A 20,118-nucleotide genomic window follows, 5' to 3' on the forward strand; every position below is an offset into this window, starting at 1 on the left:
AACGGTTTTCCTACATGACCTCTCATTGGCCGATTATATTTCCGAAGTTATCGAAATTTCTCTATTCTTTACAAAATAAAATAATGACAAACAAGTATATCCATTTGAAATTATTTTGTAAGTATTCTATATTGTTTTAAAATGTATCGTGTAATAAAAAGTTTTACTGTGACCTCGGGTCATTCCTACGGTGATATCTCGTGATGACATCATCGTGTGCGTGAAATTCGAAAGGCGCAGGACCACAGCCACTTTGCTGAAAATCAACTACCGGTACAAAAGTTACGAACTTAAAAACCATGTCAACAAATACATTCCAAGGTCTGGATGGTGATAGGAACTCTTCCAGGTTTGTTCATGATATTATGTTGAATTTATCAGTATATTGGAAAAAATAATACGATTTTATCAGGTTGTTAGCTAGCATGTACCAGCACGACCCAGATTCAGGTTGGAAGGTGTTGTCGCTGCATGAAATCTTTTTGACCATTTACGAGTCTTAAAAAACGTTTTGGGTCGGAATCGATTACAATGATGAGAGACTGTAGGGAGTACAAAATGCTCCGCTTTATTTTGAAATTTGTTTCCGACTAGACCTACTTATTTAATCGCATCCAGATTTCATCTAGAAACGTTTGAGTTATGGCCCTTGATCATACATTATAAGACTCTATAACCAACCCGTCCTATTTTTTGTGAGTGAAATGACTAGACTAATTTTTCAGTTATTCGTCAAGGTTAGTTGAGTAATACAAGAAATGTAACATTGGTTTTTGCTTGGTTATAACGAATTGAGGTTATGGACTAAGCCCACTGGTTGGCAACTTGTTTATAAATCGGGTTCCTTTAGGAACCCGGCCTACTCAACATTCCGGCACTTCATCAAGTCGTTTCGGCCAACATGCTTTTCAAAGACGTTTCGACACATTAAGTCACTTTATCTGAGTAAAGCTTATCAATAGCTTTCTATCGTAATATACTTTCCCAAATTACGGTGGGTATATTAAAACTGTTTCTTATGAATGAATGTTAATGGGCAATGCAATGATATTATTGTGTTTATTTCATAGTCTTATAACAAACCTCTGATAACTGAAGGTGTATGAATAAAAATACTAATAACTAAACACTGTTATATCTGTTAGTTCTTAGCCACCTTCAAATTTCTACTCATCCAATGCCTTTCAAATAGACTAGTATAGATCTGTAATAGCTAATCTGTAATCACTATAGTACAGACCTTTGTCATATGATGGAATGATAGTAATTTGGTTAAGATAACAACTGTTTAGGGACCAGAGTTGATATGAACTCTGGTGATGGTGGGGCTGCGATAGCTTGGTTAGAGTGCCAGCCATGTAATCTCCGGAGAAGATCCAAGGTTTGCGGTTCACACTCTCTTCCTGTGGTGTTGTAGTTGTGTCCTTGGGCAAGACACTTTACCCTAATTGCTCTGGATGGCATGTGGTGGGTCTCCAATATGTTGTTCAGTGAGGTATTCACCAACTACTACAGGAAGACCCCACCTCAGATTATTCTTGACTGTTCAGGGGCGATAAAACAAGCAAGCAAACAAACTGGTGATGGTAGTTATTACATGTATTATGATTCATTTTGTAACAAACTTGAAACCATCATATGTAATCTTTTGGCAGAGAAAAAATACATTAATTAATTTACTTCTCCAATTTTAAATGAAGAACAAACATCTCACAAAATCTTAATCAAGTACCACACCAACTTTCTATTCCAAATAACAAAATTTAAATTTTCAAGAATTTTACTTCCAATTTTCTAATGTTATAAAAAGATTTACAAGAAGTTTGTTTGTTATGTTAATTAAACCATAAATGGCATAGTAACATTATGTCAGAAAATGCATGCCTGCAGCAGCATATTACATTGTTGTACCATAAGAAACCCAACTTATATTTTGTTATAAATAGAGCTGAAAAAAATGTCAAAATGTTTACAAATGACATTTTTACTGACTGACAATACCCGGTGTAACTCCATGTACACTTCAAGACTTGTTCCAGGGTCCAGGTAAAACTTTCAAAAGCACTCATCCATCGGACTAGTGTCCTGGTTAAAAGTACTCGTCCGAACAAAGAATTCACTAGTCCAGAAAATTTCAGAATTTTCTGCTTTATACAACATTCTCATTTTTTACAGTATTCAAAACTAGGCTGTTTACCAGTTGGATTCAATGAATTCACGCTTGATCTTATACTGTTCATTACATTGGTAAATTTTTAAACCATCGATGGAAAGACCGATGATATGACTAAAGCAATTACAAGTACAGGACTGTAGCTGATGTAAACATCGGGAAATAGGTCACATTACGTGAGAAATTGTGAGAAAGTTTTCAATGAACCAGTATAAAATATAGCAGTCACAAGTGACTTAATCAATTATTTGTTAGAGATCATTATAGTTTACTGTTTTCATTTGAATCTGACAGTTGTCTCAACATGACTGTCATCCTGTTTTTAAGGTTGACTGGCAATAAAAAAACAATCCAATTTTCGTTGAGCCATTTTTATTCAGACACGGAACACACCCATTATACTTACATGTCACCAGGAACAGTTATCGGTCATCGTACATGGACTTCCGATCTACAGACGAAGATAGGCCTACTTATAATTATCTGCCACCATTCAGAAATTTTACTATTTATCGTAATAATGGCACAAAAAAGACTACATAACTAACAATGCATCGATTGCTAAGCAATTTTATTAACGAATACTGAAAAAAAACATAGAAAAATTCTACTCGTCTGACGGACAAGTTGACAATCAAAATCTACACGTCAGGACGAGCGGACGAGTGCTTTTGCCAGGCCCTGTTAATGTTCCAAGGGCTGTTTGTCACTATAGTCTGACCGCAGGTGCTTCTAAGCGCTTTGAAGACTTTGATCCCTAATGACATGAGGCACAATGTGTGAGTGGCAACAAGTTTTAGATGGCCCAGAGTAAGCCGACAGTATTATTTTAAAACTTAGTCATCTATCAATGAAAGCCAGATTATCATCAAAGGTATTATAGAAGAAATTATTATAATTAGTAGAAGTTGAAATTCATATAACAACGGCAAAAGCTTGGGAGTCATTCATTTCCGTCTTTGGAATTTTCCAGCGACGGTGACAAACAGATCATATTCTGTATGGATAAAAAGTATCTGGATTACTCCCTGTCCTTTATCTAAGGGAGTACATCACTCCCTGATCTAAAAAGTTATCTGGAGCACTGGTATTGCACTCTGACCTTACACCAGACATTGTGTCAGGGCCAGAGGTAACTCGTACTAATGGAAGGATAAAGTATTTTTGTACAAGAATCTATCAATTTATTATAATCTCCAATGACAATATCATGTATTTGATTGATTGAAAAGATTAGGACTAGAACCTGTTATGAGGATGTTAATTATCCTTGGAATGACAGCTTGAGTTGTTAAAGCTTTATATATATATCTTGATAGATTCCAGGGTTTTGAAGCCCACAGGGTCCTGGTGATAGATCATTGTTAAAGCTTACTGGTATATCTTGATATATTTCAGGGTTTTGAAACCCCCTGGTGGTGCATCAAGTAATCTTTTTGGAACACAAGCACCAACCGCTGCAGAGTCTGCAAACCAGTCCAGGTCCAAACAGACATCTTCTAACATATTTGGTGACCCCTATGACCCTGTAAACGATGTAAGAAGGAGCGATCAGAAAGCAGCAATACATAAACAACAGAAGGAGCAAGGACAATTTGATACACCAACTTATGTTAGAGCTGAGAAACCACAAGAAGATACCCAGTCAAAGTTGTTTGGTGACGATTCAAACCAGTCTCGCCGTGGAAAGGGACAAGGTACGTTTCATTAAGAAGATCTTTTAGAAATTGATGAATTATCATGACATTTATGTGTTGACTTGTGATTTTTGAAGATGTTTCATACATCATGTCAGATATGTATTTAAAAGACTGGTAACTAACATTTCTGAAAATTGTTCACATTCATGACTATAAGCATTGTGAACAAGACGCGTAACATCATTTTTTAAAAAAAAATTAAGCATCAGACTTTTCTAGTCAGGATTCACTATTATCCTTGTTTTTCGTTTGTCTGTTATATACACTGTCTGCCATAAATGTTTTGTTTTAAAACCCTACTCCTCCCATATGGAAGAACAGGTTTCACCTAAATTTGATCTGAAACATGGCATCGGAAAGGCACTGTATGTTTATAATGTAGTGCAAAGTTATGGCTCATTTCCAATACATGTGTATTTTTCTAAAGAAATCCCCAAAGTCTTTGAATCTGGTATTTTACACGAAAGGCTTGATAGATCTCATCATGTTCTCCATTTCTCCCAAATTTTACAGTTTCTAATTTGATCAAATTTGGTATGATATAGACCTGTGTATTGTGACATAAATAACAAAATTGTTGTAAACATTCCTGTTTCCTGATGTTGGGTTTTTTTGTTTTTGTTTTTTTTTTGTCCAAATATAAATCTGGTCTGATTTTAATGAAATTTTACTCCGTAAGGTATTATGACACTCGAAACCCTGGATGGTATATATAAACTTCAGGGTGTCCAGTTGACCATTGAATTTTAGCAATTTCAGAAGTCAAATCACTCAGAAATTCAGTGTCAAAATATAGTCAAATAGACATGTCCCTGCAGCAATCCCAGGACTACAGTCAAATCTCATATTTGAGAGTCAAAAAAAAAGTCTAATTAAGAATCAGAATAGTTATCTCTAGATGGCAAGAATATAGGTGTTTAAAATCTGTAAAATTCTTCTTTACAAAACTGTATTCGACCTGTCAAACATGACCAGGTTCTCAGCTTATCTCAACTGTTGTATTTAGATATCCCTTTTATGCTTTGCTGTTCAAATTTCTGAATTAATTTGATTACTGAGAATCATCTAAAGCTAAGGAATCTTTTCTGTCATAAATGTTTGATTTTACCAATAGCTAACAAAATATATATTACTCCCAGAACTTAGAAACTACCATACCCTGTCTTATTGCCATAACATATGTTAGATTGTATTACTTTGTGTTGTTTAACTTAGCATCCACAATTACATTTGTATTAAAGTGGAATGGAATTCTTATCAGGATACTCTGATGAGAGGATATCTCTAGTTTTGTACTAGTTTTGTAATTTAATATGTGATGATAAATTGCTTGTTACAATATTAGTACAAGTGTACTCTGGTCATTTTTGTCTCACTGTGGCCAAGGAGTAAAGGAAAACTAAGACTGTGTTAATTTTCCATTGGCACTTATCATTTTTGTCTCACTGTGGCCAAGGAGTAAAGGAAAACTAAGACTGTTAATTTTCTATTGGCACTTATCTGTCATGGTTTGGGCCATGATTTGATTGGCAGTTATCATGGCTGCTCAAGGAGGCTTAGAGTTTCCCATATATTGTAGAGTGAGTGTTCAGAATCTACTGCTATTTCAGCCCTCCCATATATTGTAGAGTGATGAGTGTTCAGAATCTACTGCTATTTCAGCCCTCCCATATATTGTAGAGTGATGAGTGTTCAGAATCTACTGCTATTTCAGCCCTCCCATATATTGTAGAGTGATGAGTGTTCAGAATCTACTGCTATTTCAGCCCTCCCATGTCTTGTAGAGTGATGATGAGTGTTCAGAATCTACTGCTATTTCAGCCCTCCCATATATTGGAATCTACTGAGCACTATTTCTTTATCAATAATTAGTAATTCGTAGTTTCATTGATCATCATTTACTTATGAGTATAGTCAGCAAACACAAAATAGTGTATTCACTATGTTTGTTATACGTTGCACCCAAAACCATCTACAAAAGATTACACTTTCCCTTTTCTTTCAGTACAATTAGGAGAAAACCTACCTCATTATCTATACTAGCCTATAAATATCATTTCTGGTGGAGGATTAACAAAAATCAATAGAATTTCAGATACAGTAATTTGATAAACTTGTCAATCAGGACACACTGGATCCACATGTATTTTATTATTTTCTTACAGCTACATATTATTATTTGTGTAAATCACCTCATACCAATTTGAACTTATTCTAATCAATACCTTTTACTACATCAAAAACAAATAATAAATCTAGTTTACAGTCCTTGCTAAACCATAGTCTATTTCACTGGGTTTATCTAACTGCACCATACATTCACAATTAAGTTGCATTGCTGTCAATTCATTATCCTAACCAAGTGCATCATTTGAGGGGCATTATTTCAGCTTTTGGTCAGGTTCTATTGCATCATGACTCATGTTGGGTGTTGTATGCTTGCTTGTATCATGTGCTTTCTACACTTGCCTGTTGTCAATTTCACCTAGATAGCTCTTAGTCTGACCAATAGATCTCATTATTTGTTTCATTAAAGACCAAACATTTAATAATTTAACAAAAATATATAATTAAATAAAATTGATTTTCCCTTCTGCATCATATCATTACAGGGACATTCACAATGAATCTTTAATACTTAACAAATTTATTCCAGTACTGTACATTTGATTTTGGGAAATGAATTGCTGTTAAACCATTATGATTTTAAGGTCAGAATATATGATTCTTATAGATGTAAAACATATACATGTACATGTTAAAGCAGATTACATCATCATGATTAAAATTCAAACTATATCTGTCTGAGGCTCAGGTCAGTTAGTTCAAGTTGAAGTTAGTTGAAGGGAAACCAATAACAGATTTTCTGGTCAGACAATTTGCATATATATATAATTGCATGCATGAAACCCTGTGGTTCACTTGTTGTTAGCTGTTAACATAACATTTATATACAACTGTAACTAGGTGAAGAGTTCCCAGCCTATGACCGCTCTGTATATGCAGCTCAGATGGTCCACCAGAAAAGCAACGTCCAAAGAGGTACATGTGGACTAGTGTTGTAAAATTGTGACACCTGTTAGGGAGCCCCCAACACCTTCCGTTTGTTTCCTACATGTCTCTGGCTTCAAAATCTATATTGCATACATACGAATGAAAGACATGTACTCCACCTGCTAAAATTGTCCAATCTCAACAAATTTAACGCACACCTATTGAATAGCCATAGCTATAGGGTCACGATCAAATTTCAGGATCTACTGAAAATAGATAGAATGTAAACTAATACAATTATGTAAAATGGACAGATTATATTTATGCTTCTTGTCTAGACTTTAAATCAACACTACTATTCAAATGAGAATTAAAACTAAATACTTCCCATGGATCCACCAAGACTTAAGTATGATCATTTTACTGTAAAGGTAGCATTCTTGTATCTGGAACTCACAACCAGGATCAACAATTACCGGTATCTATTTCAGTGACTACTACCACTGATGATTATAATATTTTAATAATTTAGCTTGATACATGTGCCCTTCACATAGGGAATTAGTTTTCCTGTAATGTAAAGCATCACAATATCTGGAACAAAATCTTGCAAGACACAAAAAACATCTTCATAACACTGACTATAAATTCCTTACTCCATCTTTTACAATTGTTCATTAGTTACCTGTCAGGATAAATGAATGGGCACAACTTCTTGTCATACATCTAGATACCTATCATGGTAACTAGAGAGTACATTTGTACTCTTATGTAGGTGATATAGACACGACCAGTGATCTACGCTATTTGAGAAAAGAAAAGCTGCTAGGAATTATGTTTTATAGATTATTAGATGATAAAACTCACAGAAAGTACAGAAAATAGGAGCATTGTGGGTGGAACAGGAAAGTTTTTGTCATGTTATCAGGGTTTAACATATAAGCTTTAAATGGATGCTGTAAGAATGTTGTAAATTTGATATATAGTAACTTTATTAGTAAGTACGGCAATGAGACATCTGGACCAAAACATTTGGTATGTGTTTTGTACAGGCCTAAACAGTCCAACATCTGGGCAGAATTTAATCTACATTCCATGTGTCACTGGAACATTAATACAGCTGTAGATATTTCCCCAGCCTTTTAATTTAGTTTGCTAGCTTTTAAAGCTTACATCTAAAAACTGAAGGATTAGCTATATAGCTGACATTAATTAATCCTGGAAATATTCATGTCATGATTTGAATTAAACATCTGACTTCACATCACTAACAAAAATTATGTTCCGATTTCCTCCGTTCAAATGAACATAGATTATTTATCTCTATAACTTAACACACAAGAATGCCTATGCATTATGATTATGCAAGTTCTCAAATATGAAATATTTACTATCATGTGTCAATGATTAAACATGTACACCAAGTATGTGAAGCATGACTCAATAAGTTTAATTTTGAGTTTAGAGTATTATAAAAAATAATCTCAAAATATCACTTTCACAGTAATAAATGATATAAAATGCATACCGTATGTATTGTACTTTATAATCCTCAAAAGCATAGATCAGCCTATGGAAACTTTGTAATAATTTATATCAAAACTAGGATTAGAGTCAACCAAGTAAATCTAAGGCACATACAAATCTGATTACAATGTGATGTAATAATATCCAAGATAAAGCTAGTGTTGAATGTGTTTGGAGGAAATATACATTGGTAGCTAGGATACACAGGTTAAAATCACAATGAAGAAATTCCTGGTAATAATAGTTTAGCATAGAAATTAAAGCAAGTAGAAAGTTCAGGTTTTAATACCGGTAGATGAAAATGAAAATATGTTGAATTGAGCTGCACAGGTAGGTAGTTTAAAAAAAGTGATAAATTTGTATCAAGACTGATTTTCCTTGGTTATTCAGGAATGTTGATACTCTCTATTGATAAGTTCAATGGACCAATATTTAACTAAAGGTTATGCCAATGATTGTAGGTATTTACTGTATTTGATAAAAGCCCCATGCCTGGTAATAAGCCCCCCTCCGTCTGTCAAATGCACTGCTCTGTAATCCCTGTACATAAGCCCATCCTCTTTCTCTGTGTCAGGACTTGTGTTGGTCGTATGGGCTTATGTAGGATAAATGAAAAGATTTTAAAAAATCCATTGTGCTATTTTTACAAAATCTGTTACAGAATATAAACCACACCGAACCATGACAAACATGTCAAAACACAATGTGGTATTAAAGAATAGCATAATTGTTAAAAACAGAACTTGTCATTGTCCCAACACTAAATACAGTTAGACTGGTCAGGCCAGACACCATCCAACTGTGATCTAATGTAACAACAGTATTATAAGTAAATAAATAGGATTGTGGAGTTTTAATTACTGCATATATCTCTGAACATTGTCCCTTGGCACATCACACCAGTTGACTGATCACCATAGTTTTTGCATGACCACAGTTGATCGTGTTAAAATTAAGGACTGAAGATAAGGAATTGTTCATTCACACTAGAATGCTTTTAGTGTAAAATATTATTGCTTTAAATACTTTGTCAGAGGTATAAAAAAGAATATTGAGACTTAGAATAGTGCCATTAACTTGTCAGGTGTTAGACACTTGTTCTGATGGAGATAGTTTGGTGGTCGGATAGCAATACTGTTTAACTAATCAGAATAATATTGAGTCTTTCACTTCAGATTACTCATATTTCATGCAATTTCTTCCTTCACTTACCTTAACTATTTATATTCTTTTGTTATAAATATACATTATTATTGTAATGTTTGTAAAAAAAAATAAGTTTTATCTGATGTTTACTAAATTTGTGAAATATGAGTCATCCAAATTACTTGGATTGCTGGAAACAGTATTTCAATAATCCAGATCATTCATTTCATCTTCATTTTTCATCTTTCAAAATTACACCTAATACAAATATGGCAGTTTTATAAATCTAATTTCTGCACTATTTCAATACTTTTGTCCTCAAAATAATGTTGATGTTAATCGATGCTCCTTATTGCACTGGCTGCCAGCATAAAGTCCAAACACTACATACTAAATGTACAAAGCTGTAACTGAAGAATTCAGAAATACATTTATACATTTTGCCAAAGCTACAGATAGAAACATTGAAGCCCCAACCTCCAATCATTTAAAGCAAGTATGATCACTCAACAGACTCACTGAGACTGCCACCTATATCTGTATGCTGGCCCACGCCACTCACACACAAAAACTGACAGCAGCTAATTGTGAAGACGTCATATGATTATCACAGGTGTTGTTTTTTTTTAGTCAATCCCAGATGACACTTTTCCCTTAACCCCATCACATGAATTAGACATTAATACATTCTAAACTTTGCTGCCCAGGGATTGATTTTGTCTTTGATGTACCTCATGCAAATGATGTTAGAATTCCATGAGGCAGCTGAGTTGTTTGATACTGCACTTTGGAGTTCAGATTTGATGTATGTGTACATGTTAATGCTAAATTACATTAATTTTAAGTCATTATTATTAAGTTTAATGCAGCATATATAATTTTTTGTTCATTCCCATTTAAAACATGTTATATTATATATTACATTTCCTGATTTAAGCTTTTAATAAACATTTTAAATAGCTGATTTATAAATGTCAATTTGTGTGAGTCATAAAAAGATTATATCTTAAATCTCTCATTCCAAGAATTTTGCATATTTGACATTTTGCATGTGAGAAGATGGAGATGTCTTTCATGCATGCTATTTTAGTTTGCAAGAACTGATCAAGTGTCTCCCCTGATTTTGTTTGTCCCAGACAGACCATTGTATGGATTTTCACTATAAATTCAGCCTCCTCCTTTAACCCCATCACTGGGGAGACATATACTGGTTTGGATGAAGACACACAGCCTGCCCACACTGGCAAAAGGAAAGGAGGACAAAACATAGGTATTGTCTGGCTCAGCAAACAGAGACAGTTTTTTTTTCATTCTTAGTGTCTCTTGACTGCTTTCTTTGCTAATTTTAATTCATTTAGTTCTTCTTTGTGAGTTTAGTGTTGTGGCTTTTCTTCACCAACAGTAATATATTGGTCAGCATTGCAGTGTCAGGTTAGTATGTCTGCATCATAATACATGGAGATGTTTTTGCAGTTATCCATTCCAAATTATAATACATCAGCATCAACTTCATTTTGCTTCAGTGAAATGCATCTTCGGCCTAGTTCCGGATGTCATGTAGAAAACTGAAAGTTGAAGCCTTTTGAATTTGTGAAATTATATATAAATGATAAGAAAAGCCAGGATTGAAATGGTACAGACAGAATCTGACACTGTAGACTGCTGTTGTAGTGTGTCCTGCTAGATCTTGGTTCTTATAACTATGAGTGGGCACTTTTTTTTTTTCTGGACTAGACGGAACCTGTGACGCTGAAATTTAGCTTTCTCACAATTGACAATGCAACAACACATCACATACCGGTGTTTAACTTTTCAATATAATTCTGTTATCTTGTTTCAGATTTTTTGACAATGAATGGTAGCTAAACTCAACAGGCATACAAGTCTATGTTTTGTAATAACACATTACTATTTCTCTGTTTGATGTTTCTCAATGTAGGCCGATGTTGTGAATATTTTATGTGATCCATCTGATTGTTGGTATATATCTGCCCTATATCACACTTTACATGAGCGTGTGTTGCACTAATGCTGATACCAGTGGTCATATGCCAGCCAGAACTACTATTAAGGGGCCAGACCGTTTTCATTACCAAGGTTACCAATATTAAATATTGTTAGTGAGTACCATTGCTGGAAAGAATTAAAAGTGCATGTACTTGATACAGTCACATGATGGATATTTTGAAATATTTATCAAAACTTAGTCAAGTTTCAATGAATAAAAGAAATCTTTGAAGTTTCTTCAAAGAAGTTTTCATCTTTGTGATAGATTGGTAAACATTATATGAGGTTTTGTACATGTAGATAAGAGAGTTCTTTTTGGATCAGGGATAAGATTGATTTGGCAATGCATGATCTAGAATTAGTATACTCAGTATCATATATGGAGATGTGAGGACAACAACTTTAAATCAGCATGTTTACAGCTGTAGCTATCTCATAACTTTGTAGAGTGCTCAGTTGAAATTGGTAGCTTGCTACCATTGGAAACAAAATCTATAAAAACAAAACACTGTGTAGCATGTTACAACTGCTAATGTAGTTTCTATACAGGCAAACCATGCCTGCTATTGTAAAAGCTGGAAAAGTCGAAGCTAAATATTTGTGTGGACTGACAGATGAACAGGCCTGCATGAAGACTAGGGAGAGGGAGAGGGTAATTTGTTCACAAAAGTAACAATTATATAGAACCATGGTATTGTACCCACTCTATAATTTACATAAGTGGCTCATATTTCGATAGCAGTTGTAACATGACTTTCCTGTTTGCTCAATTTCCTAGACTTAAAATTCTGTCCCAGCCAATTGTTGAACCCTTTCCTTGCTCTGGGATCTAACTTAACCAAGATCCCAACCAGTATCTGCTAGTGATGAGTAAAGTAATGCCTAGTACCTGAGCATGCCATTGATGTATGTAAAACATGTGTATCACCAACTGACTGCTAATGTGTGACTTGTATACAGGCATGCATTTTCTTCCTTGGTTAGCTGCACATCTCTGCTGTCTATAACAAGCAACATAAAACTGTATACCCAATATACACACAGTCATATAACAAGTAGAGTAGTCATTGAACTCACCACAATATTGTTACTGTTACATAATCTGATAAAGACATTTTTCAGGTTTGTGTTATGTAATGCTGATCTTGATGATGTATGGATTTAGAGTGCTACACAATTGTCCTCTGTACTTATAAATGTAACTTTATCATTTGGGAGATCACAGGTATATTTATTTGGTTCTTAGTTTTCATTTATGAACAGTAACGTTGTTGTCTTATTCATGGACCAGCAGTGCATGACTGTATGTCATTAGGACGGATTTCCATTTTACTAATACAAATTGATTAAGCTCTTATTTCATGGAATCATGGAAAGAAATCAAGAGGGCAGAGACCAGAGTAACAACACTTGTATTTAGAACCTTGTCTACAAGAAAACACATGTTAAAATATTGGGGTATTTCAAATATATCATGAAGCTGAATTTAGCTACCCATAGTTAAAATATAACTGTAAATAGTCTAAATCCTACATTATTTCTGAATTATTTATAATTATAATTTGTGAAGTACCATTGACTGTAATATTGGGTGTGAAGATGAGGAGTGACTGATACCAACTCTACTATTATGATAAATATGATAAGCAGTGAAGGATCATTCCAAAACCCTAAGTATAGTGAAATTTTAGAAAAAGTAAAGTTCCATGTTTTTAATTTAATATGTTTTTGTGTAAAAATAGATATACATTGTATGTATATAATTAACTACCGTGTAGAGCATGGACTCATTTGCAAAAATATGTTGATTGTTAAATAGAATTTGTAAAAAGAAAGAAGAATACTGTAAAAGCGAAGTTAGAAATGAAAACAGTTTGTGGCATCCTTCAACACACTGCCTGGTAGAAGTGTTATTGTAGCAGGAGCAGATTGAAAGAGTTGAAACCTTTGTACGTCAGGGCCAGACCCTACCAATCTTCCTACAGTTTCACATAGCCGATGCCAGTAGTGCTGAAATCATGGTCCCATGCAATCAGAACACTGTCCTGTCCACGCTGAAGACTTTGAAGCCAATGTCAAGCTGAGGTTTGGCCTCCTTTGGGACACTTGATGTTTAACCAACTCAGTTTTGTTATGGAACAATTTCAGGGTTATCAAAGAAAATTGATGGGATATTTGTATACATAAAGTACATACTGAAAATTTATGACATACCTGGTATTCAAAATGGAATTATGGGTAACAGCAAATTTTAACCCCAAATAAACTTGTTTTCTCATTATAGAAAATTTTGCTCAAGTGTATTTTAGTAAGCTTATGGATGCAAATGTGTAGGTTGATGTACGTAATTTAAAAAAAAACATCAATAATGATCATGCTGTTTCTATATAGCTTAGGCCCCATTCAACTCAACTTCATATATAGAGTAAAACCCCACTTACACAAACCTGCATTCCTCGACCACCACCTAATCGTCAAACTGTTTGCTTGGACCAGATCATGCCCTTTTACATTCTGTGTAAATCGGTCTATTCTTCCTTTTCGTGATATAGTAATTAAAAAGCATAAAAAATCACGGTGACACTACTAAGTAGGCAGTCAGTGAGTATATTAACATACTATGATCAATACCTATAATGGTCTAGGACTAGACTAACCTCTGATTACTCATATACCACATAATCTTTGAACTGTTACATGGTCCCTAGCAGTTCGAGTTAACTGTAGTACTTTTTTACCCGAAATGTTTATTAGGAATTTCAAGTCGGAGGTTTAGGTAAATGATGCAACTTTCCACCAAAGAAAAATATGATTGTAACTGGTAAGCAGTGGTACTGGTAGTCTAGGCCAAATTCAATTTATATTTTTTTACTATCCAAAATGTCATTTTCAGGTGGTTTTACATAAATCTTCACATGGGTAGCCTCATGGGTCTTTGGAGGATTTGTTTGTTGCATTTCAGGAAAATTCTGTCTTTTCCTATGCTTTCTAAATGTACATGTTTTGCTAACATTATTTGGTTGACGGTTTTTCTAATAATTTGATTATGCAAACCAAATGTAAATAATGAGATATTAGACAGGTATAATTCCCATACAGGTAAGAATCTGTTGGTAAGTAACCCTAGATTCTGAAAGAATGAACAAGTAGACCTTTGTTTTTTTATCTACGTTGTTATTTTCAAAGCAGGTTCTACACAATGACCTTTCCTTGCAGCAAGTTCTATCATGAATACAGAAACAGTAACTACAATGGCCATGTCTACCAAAAGTTTTAGCGTGCTGGCAGGCATGTTTTTATGGAAAGCTATAAAAAAAAATTATACTTATTTATACTTCCTACAGTATCATATGGACCAGGTCGCAGTTTAAGAGAGAGAGATAAACAGTATATAATATCTATTCAAAGTTCAATTTTCCTAAAATTAGTGTTTGTAGTTAAGTGTAAGGGTATCCTGATTATTTCATCTATATTTCATAATCTGTACAATTTCAAAAGGATATAAATGAAATAATCATGTTTTTTTTATATAGATTAGAATTTCTATTTGATACATGACTATTCTTAAATAAAATGTCTATTCAGCAAATACAGATTTTGCAAAAAGATAATAAAAGGAATACTGAAATACATGTGATGCCATTGAATTCTAATTGGAAATTTATATACTGTTTAAAACACTTACTATTCTTTATAATACCATGTACTAGAGCATGTGAACAGACTTTTGCATGGGAATTTTCTTTGGGTCACTGTTGGGTTTTCAGCTGGCCACACAAGAGCGCTACCTCTACAAGGTGAACATTGTATAATGGAATTACTTAAATGTTAACTTTCAAATCCTTGTCTCTCTACAGGTGCCTACAACCCAATCACTGGAGAAGATTACAGAGAAACTCAGACAAGGGAGTCTGCTGTAAGTTTAGTGTATCATTCTTTTATTAATTGTACACATTCTGAACTCTGTGTTCTAATAGTTGGTATGACCTGTAAAAGCAATTTTAAGGACTTTTTGAATATTGCTTGATTGTTGGATGTATTGTGTAAAAAGTTGATATGGAGGTAAGTTGTTATGTACACAAATCTGTAGGTACAATATATATATACATATTTTAACACATTTCACACTTGAAACATTGAGATAAATTACAGTTGCACTAATTGCACTTTGTGATGTACTATTTCTAGAGCAAATAATGTGGGCATTGTGCAAATCTGTTAGATTTGTTAATGCAGTAAAAATTTGACTGCACCAAATTTAGTACATTAACAGAACTCTGTTATGTGACAATTTTCTTTATGCAATCTGATGATAATTTTCATATCGTTCTAAAAAATTGAGCTTCTGCTTTGTGAAAAAAAAAACATGATAATAATAAAAGTCTTGGAAATCTTAACCTTGGTATGTGCTTGATATTGTTGTCAAATGATTCTCACTATCTATCCGCTTTAATATACTGGGGACAGTCTCATCTGCCCCTAGCAATATATTACTGCTGATAGGTTGTCAGAATCATTCAGACTACTCCACAGTGTATTAATGAATACATGATATGTTTATTCTACAGTATCTGATCAATAAAATTGCAACTAAACATATTTTCTGTGGTGGATAAAGTTTCATTTTTAGGTCACCTAAGACAAAGTTTTAAGTGACCTATTCTAATCGCCTTTTGTCCGTCGTCCGTGCATAAACAATTTACATTTTCGACTTCTCCAAAATCGCTTAACCAAATTCAAGAAAATTTAACAGAAAGCTTCTATGGCTGAAGGTCAACCAAAATTTTGAATTATATGGTCCCCACCCCCAGGGGCCTGAGGGGTGGGGCTAAAAAGGGTCAAATTGACTGAAATTTCAAAAATCTTCTTCTCTACTCTCAGATATGGTAGAATCAAACACTCTTCATAGATGGAAGGGTCTTATGGTGCTTTACCAAAATTGTGAATTTCATGACCCTGGGGTCTCAAGTTTGCCCCTGGGGAGGAGGTAAACTTTACAATAGTTTATATAGGGAAATTGCATTTTTGACAATCATTTGTTTGATTTCTATTGGAATTCATTCTTACTTTCTTAAAATTATCAGCATGGGATGACAGCTTAATGATATGCACATGTTGGCCCTGACTGACCCCTTGGACTGATGGGTGGGGCCAAAAAGGGTCAATTAGATTAACTGAAATATTTCAAATCTCCGGTGACAGTTGACTTTGTGTATGTGTTAATTCTCAGTATTGTTTTGTCTGCTGGTTGACATTATTTATAACATTCCCTCTTCTACTTGACTCTTAGAGTAATGGTGATGGTCCTCAGCAGATTCGCAACAGCTCCAAGGTACTGGCCCCACCAGGCGGCAAGTCCAGTGGAATCTTCTAGGCCGAGTCCTCGTCTAGGACACCAAGGTTACTGTGACGGGATAGAGCAGCAGAACACTGCTTGGATGGACAACCAAGATCTGCTGGAATACTCACCCAAACTCACCCAAACCTGAACAAAAAATGGATGTAAACTTTTTCTCAAATCATTGTTATAATGCAAAGTGCTTTAGATGATATCAGAAACCCATATAGATGTGTACATACTTTAAATTCAATTTTCCTTTTTTTTTTACTATGACAAATTAAACAAAAATAATAATTCTATAGAATTTTGTAAGTTCAGCTCTTTGCAAGATGTTTGTGCATATATGAAAGGTATACATAAGTGCATGGGTTAATTATTTTGATGTGTATTTTTGTGATATTTATATTTTTAAGGGGAAATGCATTTGTTCATGTTACTCTTTTCATTTGAGTTTCCTATTAGTTGATCTTTCAAAAAATTGTTTACGAGATATGTATGCTGATGTTTCAAATTGTTAAACATTTACTAAAAGGTGAAGCTGGTTGACTGTTAAATTTGTGTTCAGGATACCGATTTACTGAACTTTGGTGTGGCATGTGATTCTAATGCCTATCTTTGGCTTCATTTCTCATCTTATTTTTACCTTAGTCTCAAATTCCAACAGAAATTGTTGCATTTGGCTTTCTCTCATTATATTTCACACTGATAAGTTCAACATGATATACACATTTGATGGCAACTGTGTCTCCCATTAGGTAATGGTTGCAATTCTGCATGCTTTTTCATAGATCTAGACATATCATAGTTTTATTTTTACATCTTGCTACACTTGTATCTATCCTGTATCACCTATATACATACACCTTATTCTGTGACTAATGTATTTGTTGCCTGTTTAAGTGCTATGTACCCCCATCCGCCCATAAATATGTGGAAAGAAGATCTGGCTGTAGCCTGGGATTCTATATAACTGATAAAGTACCAGGACAACAGAGTTTGACAATATCTAACCTGATCTGATGGACTAGTGAATGAAGGGAGATAAGTCATGTATATAGTATACTACCAGCAAACAGCCAAAAATAGCATTTACCTCTGTGCAATTTAATTTTAAGTATCAACAACATTCTCTATGACACGTCATTGTCCCCTTTTTGTGGGAAACACAAATATTTGGAAAATCATTCACCTTTCACTGTCCTTTGTCTTGTGAAAAAAGTGAAATTGAAATTTGTAAGAAAGAGTCTGCGTGTTGGTGACTCTAAGATTAAAGAAGTGTTGTTAGAAACAAGAAAATTCATGTTTCATATTAAATCAGATGTCTACTTCATTCAAGATATATTTTTCCACTATGGCTCAGTAATTTTGCTTGTTTAATGGTGTATAAATGGTATCTCATACAAAAGTACTTAGCAGACCTCAATGTTACTGCAGCTGTCCTGTGTTTTAACACAATTATCTTTTTGAATCCTCAGAATGATAATATTTGTCTTTGTTTATGCTTTACATAAGAAGTCTATTCAATAGGCGTCACTTGTACCAAGAAACGAGTTGTTGACACATGTTTAGTGTTCAGATTTCTATTGATTTGTTTTCTTTTACAAAATATACAAGACCAAGACTTGTCTTTTTTTCATTTTTGTTTATTTTTGACCCGAAACAGTTTTTTTCCTATTTATACATGTACTTGTGCACAAATGAATCTTCATTTATTATATAGATTACAAAGAGAAAAATGTGCAGTGCTGTCTTATAAGAAATGTTTAAATGTTTTGAGCCTTGTTTTATTTCCAAATTTTTGCATTAAAATGATTGGTTGATAGTTGTAGATTTTGTTATTTGGACCAATTATAATGAGATTTTATGTGAATACTTGAGCATGTTAGTGTCTTGCCAAAGTGATTACCGGGTATGTAGTGTTGTTCCTCTGTGGACAAACTTATACAAATACTTAGGCTTTCGGAGTCTCTCCATCGCAAGACTTTCAGATATAATTTATACAGAGTATTAGAGTGAAACAGTGATTAGATGTCAAGCTGTTATGCCCGAGTTTGATCCAGCTGCAATAGATACCACCATGGAAGAGATCATGGAAAAGTGATCTTGTCTGGTAGATGCTGACACAGCTGTAAAACACGCTGGAATTGTCTCAAAAGTGATGTAGATGCATTTAGAACAGCTACCTTTGTAGGTACTGACATTGAAAAGTGATCTCTGAACAGTGATCTTCGTGTCAGACATTGTACACGCTGATACAACAACCATACTACCTTGTCTTATGTAGGTACCGACATTGTCTAAAAAGTGATCTCCATCTGGTGGACACTATTATTATAAACATACTGAAAGAATACTTGTCTTCGTGATACAAGTACCATTCTATCTCTAGTTCAGCTTGTCCAACGTGGTTGTTTAAACTGTGATGTTATTGGTGAAAGCCTAGGTGTGATATAACAGAATGTCTTTTCGTACTAATGTGTTGTCAAAGTTTCACTCAATAAATTCTATACAATTCAACGAGACGTCTTGCTTTATATGTATATTTGTCCTCATATGACCCTGGCTGTTGTGAGGACATTGAATTTCGTAAGTACAAAGATAATTCTGTGATGTGTCTTTATGTTTCTGGGGTAGTGATCTATTTCAAATTCATCAATTGTAAATCTGTTTTATTTTTTTTTTTTTTTTTTTTTTTGAGGGGAATGTTAAGTGATCATCATGTCTGCATCTCTTGGTGCCCATTTTGAATCTATGAACTGTCTTGAGAAACCTCTCAGCAGATTTTGTTTATGTGAACACCATAGAAGGTATAATAAATCCATATTTTGTAGATAGAAATGGTGAGGCTTTCTAGTTTAAAAAAAATGATGGATAGTTCCAATTTCATGTCGGGATTTCTCATTGGCGAGAAATTGTATAGGGACATCAAATGACCCATTCTGTCATGTAATACAACTATGTAGTAAATAATGTAAGATATGTGATAACATTTGTGACATCACAAATATATCACATTGCATGATTGTCACTTTAGAAACACACAGTCAATATTCACTTATCGAGGAACAAGTCGTGTATATTGATGGTACACCAAGCAACCAGTCACATATTGACAGTACACCAAGCAACCAGTCGCACATTGACAGTACACCATGGAACCAGTCACACATTGACAGTACACCATGGAACCAGTCACACATTGACAGTACACCAAGCAACCAGTCACATAT

At 34.1% G+C, this 20,118-nt stretch overlaps 1 protein-coding gene across 2 annotated transcripts; it reads left to right on the forward strand.

The window, feature by feature from the left end:
- Positions 1-194: 194 nt before the first annotated feature.
- Positions 195-19,405, forward strand: LOC117329141 (jupiter microtubule associated homolog 2-like). 2 transcript variants are annotated; one of them, XM_033886891.1, is made up of 6 exons: positions 195-349; positions 3,572-3,870; positions 6,841-6,915; positions 10,712-10,810; positions 15,405-15,463; positions 16,838-19,405. In XM_033886891.1, the coding sequence occupies exons 1-6, from the start codon at positions 300-302 to the stop codon at positions 16,919-16,921; spliced, it is 666 nt and encodes a 221-aa protein (XP_033742782.1). In that variant the 5' UTR covers positions 195-299; the 3' UTR covers positions 16,922-19,405. The 2 variants fall into 2 exon arrangements, with proteins under 2 accessions (XP_033742782.1, XP_033742783.1); XM_033886892.1 differs by lacking the exon at positions 6,841-6,915.
- The last annotated feature ends 713 nt before the right edge of the window (positions 19,406-20,118 follow it).

The sequence above is a fragment of the Pecten maximus genome, chromosome 6 (assembly GCF_902652985.1).
Source record: "Pecten maximus chromosome 6, xPecMax1.1, whole genome shotgun sequence".
NCBI classification, from domain to species: Eukaryota; Metazoa; Mollusca; class Bivalvia; order Pectinida; family Pectinidae; genus Pecten; species Pecten maximus.